The 9258-nt window shown below is 45.6% G+C and overlaps 1 protein-coding gene across 1 annotated transcript in view; it reads right to left on the minus strand.

Moving 5' to 3' along the window:
• Positions 1–8823, minus strand: part of npc1l1 (NPC1-like 1) — a 13895-nt gene extending 5072 nt beyond the window's left edge. The window contains exons 1-12 of the mRNA XM_024002317.2: positions 8570–8823; positions 7118–7279; positions 5759–6964; positions 5341–5564; positions 5079–5179; positions 4552–4724; positions 4185–4313; positions 3599–3781; positions 3247–3361; positions 2590–2855; positions 2390–2479; positions 2021–2211 (exon numbers count right to left, since the gene is read on the minus strand). Of these exons, the coding sequence (XP_023858085.1) occupies positions 2021–2211; positions 2390–2479; positions 2590–2855; positions 3247–3361; positions 3599–3781; positions 4185–4313; positions 4552–4724; positions 5079–5179; positions 5341–5564; positions 5759–6964; positions 7118–7279; positions 8570–8626 (2897 nt within the window). The 5' untranslated portion in view covers positions 8627–8823. The remainder of the gene's footprint in view (positions 1–2020; positions 2212–2389; positions 2480–2589; positions 2856–3246; positions 3362–3598; positions 3782–4184; positions 4314–4551; positions 4725–5078; positions 5180–5340; positions 5565–5758; positions 6965–7117; positions 7280–8569) is intronic.
• Between the last annotated feature and the right edge of the window lie 435 nt (positions 8824–9258).

The raw sequence follows: 9258 nt of genomic DNA on the forward strand, positions 1-9258 counted from the left end.
TAGCAAAAGTGGGCTAAATTTACTTCAAAGAAAAAACAATAATAGCAATTTTCTATCATCCACTCAACTGAAATATTTTTAAAATATAATTGGATTGAAATACAATAAAATAAAGTGCAAAAATCTATTAATCAAAACAACACTTTGTTTAAGGAGAAGTAACATGCAGTGAAAACAAATATTAAACTTTAACTTTAAACTTGAACTGAGTAAAAACTCTAAATATGTGATTGCACAGTAATGTTCACTTGTTTGAGGTTGAGGGTGATACTTGGTGGTGTCCCATCTTTTCCACAAGTTCATCAATGTTCGGGTAAGGCTCTGAGCTGAGGAAATCCTCAGAATTGAGTGGAGGTGTTCAGCAGTAAGTCGACTTCTGTGTGATGTTTTGTTCAGGTTCATCAAAGAAAACAGTTGTTCACACAGGTATGTGCTGCCAAACATAGACAACGTTTGAGCACCTGGATGCGCAGCTGGGGCATTGTGTCGGGGAGGAAACGGGCGAACTCCGCAGCACCCACTGCCGCATATTTTGCCCTCAGTGCATCATTGCATTGGAGGTCAATCAACTCCATTTGGAGGTTTGGTGGTGAGCTTTCCACGTCAACAGCAAATGGTTACCGAGCAGTTCCAACCTGCTTTTTTGTGCTTCAAAGTCAGCAAAATCGGCGTCGAAAGTCAGGCAAGCATACCTATTTTATCAGCCAACTGTGCGCTCGGGAACGCACTGGTAGAGAGCTTCTCTTTCATGGTCTGGCAGCGGGAAAGTGGCTCAAATTTTCTTTCCGCATCTGCGTCTCCCACAGAGTCAGTTTGGTTTTAAATGCCTCACTGTACTGTACATATCAGAGATGACATGATCCCGACCCTGCAGCTGCAAGTTCATTGCATTTAGATGACCGTAATGTCACACAGAAAAGCCATTTCACACAGAAACATTTCGTCTCGGAGTTGTGTTGTGTCTTTCCCTTTGCTGTCCAAGAACAGACAAATCTCCTCACGAAGCTCGAAACATCTTTGAAGCACCTTTCCCTGGCTTAGCCATCGCACCTCTGTGTGATTAGGCAAATCACCATGCTCCGTTTCTAACTCCGTCAGAAATGCTTGAAAAATAGAAAATATAGGCTACTGATGGTGCCTTGAATACCGGTTTCTTTCATTTAATGTTCATGTTATGGGGATTTTTATATAAAGGAAATTTGTCTTTTGTGTCTGTTGAAAATTAAAGATTACTGACAGAGCCATAAGAAAATATTGCTTTATTTATCTGATCATATTGGAATATATTTGTTAGGTTTTCAGTAGGTTCAATTAGGTTCACTAGACTATATGCGTCATTTAAAAATKTTTCAATGAACATTCGAACAGTCCGGCCCTCGGCTTGTAGCTAAATTTTTTATTTGGCCCTCCGTCCATTTGACTTTGACACCCCTGCTCTAGGGAAAGGGTTCTAAATTGAACCCAATAGGGTTCTACCTGGAACCAAAAGGGTTCAATCTGGAACCAAAAAGGGTTATTCAAAGGGTTTTCCTATGGGGACAGCTGAAGAAGAAACCTTTCATGTTTTAGATAGCACTTTGTTCTAAGAGTGTGTGTGGTGAATCATTCTTGATACACTCGGGAAACGGTTGACCATAAAAATACAGCAGCATTGCAGTTCTTGACACAAACCGGTGTGCCTAGCGCCTACTACCATACCCCATTCAAAGGCACTTCAATCTTTTGTCTTGCCCATTCACCCTCTGAATGGCACACACACAATCCATGTCTCAATTGTCTCAAGGCTTAAAAAGTGGATTAAAGTGACATCAATAAGTAATCATGGCTTTCACCTGGATTCACCTATGTCATGGAAAGAGCATGTGCTCTTAATGTTTTTGAACACTTAGTGTATACAAGCCAATTTACCCACACCCAATATAAAGTGCTTTGAGACCAGGTGAAAATAACTAGCTTTCTAAATGTAATTATGATTATTATTTGTATCCTCCGTTTAATCTAACATCGAATGACTACTCACAGGTCAGGGTATTCAGTGGCGTACTGGATCTTCTGAGTGAGAGAGAAGGGGTCACAGCCCACACTGGAGCAGGTTGCATTCATACCCGTTATGCTGGTGAAGTTAAAGCCTTTTGTCGTGACAAAATAGGTCGGGACGCCCACCTCAAAGTATGCATACAGGTACTTGAAATACTCCAACATGTAGGAACCCTGAGACAGAGGACGAGAGGAGAAGGTGTCACGTGGCCAGTACATGGATGAAAATGTACTGTTATTTATGCGGGTTCTTGTCGTTCATACTGTATGTTGTTATATGTTATTCATGAATGAATGAATGAATAAAGGGTCATGGGAGATGCATTCAAGCAGTAGTCCGGGTGTCACTCACCTGGGGCATAGCCAGCTCCTGATCCAGGCCCACTGTCACATAGAACATCAGGTAGATGGAGGAGATGAACATAAAGATGAACACAACCATCTGGCAGAGGGAGAGAGGAGGAGGACTTCAACCACAACCACAACCAGCCAAATGAGCTAACTAGATGGAACATCAGTGTATAAAAGGTAAAAAGACAATCGTTTATTTACCACTATGACCCTGGTGACGGGGTGGAGGAGAACGGGGGCATAGTATTTCCTCATGACGGGCAGAAGGAAACCCTCGTTGGGTTTGGAGGGGGCCGTGGTCTTGACGGTGACGCAGCAGGCCAGCTCGCAGCGGTTCCCGTCCTGCCGTCTGGCGTCCAGGGACAGCAACGCCACGAAGGCCGTCATCTGCAGCACGAAGTCCATGAGCACAGCCAGGGCAGCGTACAGAGCAAAGGACTTGACAGCAGGCATGGTGCTCAGAGCGCCTGGGAGACAGAGGTGAGGAACAGGAGCGGTTAGTCATTAACATAGAGTATGTAAACCCCCTTCACAGACGCCATGTGTATTGAATTGATTAGAGTAAATGGATGGAATGTAGGCTACATCCTGGTATGTACAGACCACTATTGTCATTGCCATTGACAGTGACTTTTGAAAGAACGTGCTGTTGCTAACCTTGTACTCAGGCTCATTGCTACCACGTAGGTTTGACAGAGCGAGTCGGCCGGTGGACGAGTCTACTTATTTGCACACCTGATGAATTACTACAGGTTCAGAGGAGTCGATAAGAAAAATCGCATCTCTCCGACAAGAAATACCAGTGTCTTTTCTGTGTGCTCTGTTCCTATGTTCTAGAGTGCGCCAATGGGAGCTCACCCAGGAAGAAGCAGACAGACTCGGAGAGAGAGCACAGGAGCATGCTGGGAGCTACATTTCCAAGGACACGCCCGATCTGCTCCTCCCTCTTCTCGCCTGGCCTCCGTGCGTCCCTCTGAGAGACAGAGAGTTTTACTATTACCAGAAAGAGAAAATACTACCACCTGACGGAGAACATGATGAGAGAACCAACTGAACTATCGATCGTTGTGGAATACCAAAACAGTCAAGTGACTTACAGCCACACGCCCATGCACACGCACACGCACACACTAAAAGCAGCTGAGCAGTAGGAATATGAGACCGTGGGCCATGCCCAGCAGAGTGATAACCAGGTTTAAAACACACACACCTGGTACTCCAGAACGAAGATAAAGATGTTGTCAGCTCCTACGGCCAGCACCAGGAAGGGGACAACCTGGAGGATGATCAGAGAGGAGGGGATACCGATCCAGGCGTAGAAACCCATGGAGGCCAGGACAGAGCAGCCCACCACCAGGATACCACCCAGACCAACCAGGAACTTCGAATCCACCTGTAGGGACACCACAGAGGCCAGGGGCAGCTCCTGTTTACCACTGTTTCCCGTATGGCATAGGAAAACCTTTTAGTCCACCCTAGTCATATACAGTACAGTGTTTCATCTATTTTACAAACTAGCGTTACAGTTTTTAATATTACGGAGAATTCCATTTTTGTTCCATCTAGCCCTCCAAAAGCCTAAGCAGGCATAAAAATCAGCAATTTAAGAGAATATGACTATCTGCATCTGGACATGCTGTACCTATACAGTCGTTTCCTCCTTTCTTTCCTTGTATAATGCTAAGGTTATTGATTTTACTTTCTGCTAAGGGCCAAGTGTTTTCTGTGTGTGTCTGGCTAAAATGGCAGCAGTTGAAATTCCAATTGGCACATTGTATTTCCGTGAGTGGTCTCACCAGTATTCGACTGAAGGAGGTGTACTCCCCCAGAGCCACAGCGATGTACACAAAGATAACAGCATAGCTAATCATGAAGATGGGGATGTCCTCCACTGTCGTCCTGTTAATCTCATCCTCCAGTGACCTCTACAGTGAGAGAAATAGAGGGGTTCGGAGAAGGGGTGAGAGATGGGAGAGAGCAGTGGCAGAGAAGGATATAAAGAAAAGGAGAGAGGGGAGAGGACAGAGAGAGGTAATTATAGACTAATAAAACAATGTATTTCAATATTGTGACCATGTAATGTCTTCCAAGGTAAATAGCAGGTAATCAATAAGTAGACTGTCTGTATGGGAGATATCCCTGTCTGTGTGCTTACGTACGTACCTCAGCCATGTACGCAAAGGTGAACGGGTTGCCTGGACTCTTCTGGTACTCTTGGACTATGTCCAGGAACCTCTGCTCCCACTCCAGGGCCACCTTGAACTTAACGCTGTCTCGAGGGTAGTTATTGAGGGAGAATGTCAGGATGAGAGCTTCTGCTGTAGTGTAGCCTTCATCTGAGAGAGGGGAGATTACGAAAGCTGGGTTAACACACAGGATTCATCTAATATATAATAATAAATGCCATTTAGCAGAGGATTTTATCCAAAGCGACTCATGCGTGCATACATTTTACATACGGTTGGTCCCGGGAATCGAACCCACTATACTGGCGTTGCAAGCGCCAACGCTGAGCTATGCTCTAACGACTGAGCTACGGCGAACCACGAGTCATCGATTCTATGAAGTGTCGTCAAGCTATTAGATTAGTGTTGGCGTCTGTTCTACGGGATTGGTAGCAGAGCAAAAGAAGAATCCAATCTATGGACTATTAAACTATTATTTCAAAAGAAAACAACATGAAGACTTACTCTCATATCCTCCCACTGCGAGGAAGGGGAAGACTGGTGCTCCATAGTCAGCCATGCAGCTCAACTGCAGGTCAGTGATGTCTTTGAACGACAGGGGAGAGCTGCAGGGAATGGGGTATACAAGATCATGTTTCATTTAACTGCCTTTGCCGTCAATGATGAAACATATTTGAACAAAGATAATGATTATTTCAAAACAGCTCTAGAATCTGATTGTGTTTTCACCGATAGAAAGGGGAGGTACATCACAAATCAGACTTACTTGACGCAGTAGATGAAGTGGTCTCTCCAGTCCACCTCCTTGGTCACGCCCAGCTCCGTCATGTTGACTTTAGCGTTGAGGTTGTCCACACTGTTCTGGAAGTACTGGGGCAGGCTGTTGACAGCACAGTCGGTCAGTTTGGGGTTGGAGGGGTTGAGAGGCGCGAAGCACACATCCTTCAGACTTGCCGTACGGTTCAGATCATTCGACCAGAACTCAATGTTCTGCAGACAGAGTTGAAACAATAACGGAGTTTAGTATTGAATTACTTTAGTGATTTCTGATTATCACAATCCTTAAGAATAAATACAATATGTCAATAATCACATGTTCTCTATCGTAGAACTGGTAGAACTACTCTAACACAATTGTCATGATATTTCAGTAATACCAATTATAGTGCCATTGCCTACCCTACCTGAATCTTCTTCTGCAGCTCTAGAAGTTCCAGGATCAGGTCTTTGGCAATGATTCCACTGAAGTTCTGCTTCCCGAACAGCAACGAGTCGTAGAAGTGACCAGGTCGGCCCGGCGCTGTCAGGATCAGCTGGTTGGTTCTAAAGAATGGGTCAAAGTGCTTGTCGTGGAAGTCCTTCTCCATACGGGCGCGGCTGTTTGGGGCGGACCACAGCTGGACTGGGTCGGTGGTCAGTTCGATGTGCATGAGTCCTGTGGCGAAAGCAGCTATGACCACAGCCGACGCTAGCAGCACCTTGAGGGGGTGTGAGGCAATGAGGGTGCCCCATGCCTGGAACCCAGAGCCCAGGAACTCCTGAGTAGCCAGGCTGTTCTTGTCTGTACACGTCACCTCCCACGGTTCAATCAGCCTCTCACTAACATTGTTCCCATTCTTATCCATCCCTTTCCCCTTTCCTTTCCCTTTCTCAGAGTCCTTGCCCTTTACCTTCCTCAGGAGGTAGGTGGAGAGCACAAAGAGCAGGAAGGCTAGAATGAGAACGCAGAGGAAGATCACACATAGCACCAGGTATCCGTCCACCCCTCCGATGGTGAAGGGTTCTGCGGGGGGTGGGGGAGAGGGTACGACCGGGCACGAGGCCTGGCAGTCCTGGCAGGAGCAAACCTCTGCCCCTGTTGGGGTCATCTCATTACACCCCAGCGCCCTCCCAGCGTAAGGCACTACCCCATCGGGTATCCCCTCGGTGACCCCTTCTGGAATCAGCCTGAAGTCGATGTCCAGTGGGGCCAGGCCATTACTGGAGTCTCCCTGGAAGTCATACCAGCGCTGAGCCGTACACAGTGCTGAGCCATAGCGTCCACACATGGTAGCGATGGCATACCCCCCCGTGGCGGGAATCCTCACGTTCTTGCAGGACTCAAAGGATTTGTCAGCAAATGAGGTGGACAAGTAGGCCTGGTAACCCACCACAGCCTCTTTGATAATCCCCGAGCTGTTGACGTTCATGGTGCGTGTCACGTTAATGGTTGTGGTCTGGTCAGGGCTGCAGGTGTTGATGCAGTGGAGGTGGGCAAAGTTGTCAGCACAGGAGGGGCAGCGAATGAGCACTGCCTTGGACAGCATCAGGCTCATTTCCAGGGACTTGAGCTGCTTTATAGAGCAGCAGGCGGTGGTGCTGCCCTCTCCACGGTCCAGCATGGGGCACACCTAGAATCATAACAACAGTAAGGTAATTTACCTGAAACTTGACATTGCTCTGTTGCTTTAAAACACTGTCAGCTCTCTCTCTCTCTCTCTCTCTCTCTCTCCAGAGCAAACAGACAGAACCACCCAGAGAGTTACTGGGTCAGAACCACTGACCTTTTTGAGTTGTTGGTAGTGCGCCCCCTCGAGGGCTCGAGCGCGGCTGTAGTTGAGGCAGGGGATTATGGGGGGGAGGAGGGATCCCGCCACCGTTGGGTTTCTACCACACTCCTCGTAGAAGGCACAGTATCCTGGCTCATGACGGGCCTCTAAGACAACCTGGGGGAGACAAACACACGTAGGATCTCAATTTGATCACTATTTGTTGCTGAGAATTGTCCTGCACGGCAGGAAATGCAAACTTGTAGTGTATTTGAGTTTCAAAAAGGCTTCTAAATTTTGTCATTACCACTTTGACTTGATTTGCCCTCACGAAAAGTGTATCAACCCCAACAAAAATGTCCATGAATTATAATCCACATAATAATTCACATTTCCTGTTGCTGGAGGATTATTTCCTGCTGGAGCAAACTGGCTCAAATTAAGATCCTAGTGAACGGACAGAGTTAGTATGGCTGAGGGGAGATAGTGGTCGTGTAACCATAATACACATTTTCACTTTTTCATCCTTCTGGTTGGGATACTCTTCTAAGTTCCACTCTCTGTTTTTCAACTGATAAAAATTTCTGTCCGACAAATATTCTGTATTCTGTATTCGCCTTCCTGAAACTTCTTATCAATGAGATTATACAGTTGTTTTTTACCTTGCTCTTTGCCGTTTGTGCGTAATGACAATAAGAGGGTGGAGAGAGTAAGTTACTGTATGTACAAGGCTTAATCACCAGCACAGATAGTATTAGTATGTACAGGAATAGAGAGATTAGAGACAGTTTTCAACAGAAGGAAACAAAATGTCAGATCAGTTCACTATTTCTGAGTACCTGACTGTTTCTGCATTCAACATGGCTAAATCCCTGGATTATATTTTTGCCTTGTTTTAGTAAGGCGACAATAAATGGGTAGTGAAAGAATATCTTCACTCCCTCAATTAGTCCACTCGTCTGCATCAATACAGTCAAGTTCCCGGCTTCTCTGTTTTAGATATCTTAAAACAACACATTAGACAACACTTGAAAAGAATCATGAAAATATAGGAAGGGTTATTGGACTATGACCACTAAGTAAACTTGACGGTCGCCCCTTAGTGGAAAAAGTATAAAAACTACAGTCCCTCTATTTTACAATGAATTGTATAATATTACATACACCTAAACTTTGCATTAATATAAACACATCCCAGTAGATATTACAGTTACACTTTCCTTTACGTCTATTATTATATTCAAAGAAATATAGTCAAATTCAAGTACTGGATTCTGAGTTATTGTGATTCTGTTAGTGTTGAATGGCAACGTAGACACTTGCAAGTTGTTTAACTACCACACCCTGTAACACCAGTGGTGGAAATGGAAACGCCATCAACACAAAATGCCCTCCTGGGACACAGTTCCAGGAGGTTCCATCTCTACCTCTGGGTAACAGCCATCAGGGAGAAACAGAAGGACTTACCAGACAGGCCAGGAGTGTGAGCAGGGCAGTGGCACGGCTCATAGTGGGTCTACCCATGCTGCTACACCTCACAGCTAAGAAAGAGCCTGGAACTCCAGGTATAATCGGTTTAGTTGCAGTCGTACTATGGCAGGTCTCCCCTTTGAAAAGAGAGTTTTAATCTCAATAAGATCCTTTGAATAAATAACAAAAAATGTGATGTTTTTTTCCAGTGAAGGGATGAGATAGTGAGAGAGGTCTCTATGTGTTAGTCCTCCGTCTCTGTCTCTGTCTGTCTGCCTGCCTGCCTGTCTGTCTGTCAGTCCCAGGGGTGAAAGCCAGGGGTAGGAAAAGGCGAAGACATCAGCCACCCCGCCCCATGACTAGTATCAGTAGTGTCACCTGTTTTATCTGGCCTGATCCAGTGAATGCCAATCAGAACGAGCGAAGAGACATTCATCTGATTGATAATTAACCAGGGAGAATGAGGATGGTGGAATGTTACCAGGAGACAGAGAAACTTGGAGAACAAAACAAAATAACATACATACCGCCACCGCCCTCTACGGCCCACAACACCCCTGCGCTTATCCCCCTCACCCCTATTCCAGCTTTATCCCATTAATTAAAGGTTTGGTTCACTTGTATTTGTGTCAATGAACAAGGAGGAAGCGAGAAGGAGACAGCGAGAGAGAAACAGAGAAAGAGAA

The sequence above is a fragment of the Salvelinus sp. IW2-2015 genome, linkage group LG15 (genome assembly GCF_002910315.2).
Source record: "Salvelinus sp. IW2-2015 linkage group LG15, ASM291031v2, whole genome shotgun sequence".
In the NCBI taxonomy this organism is placed as follows: Eukaryota; Metazoa; Chordata; class Actinopteri; order Salmoniformes; family Salmonidae; genus Salvelinus; species Salvelinus sp. IW2-2015.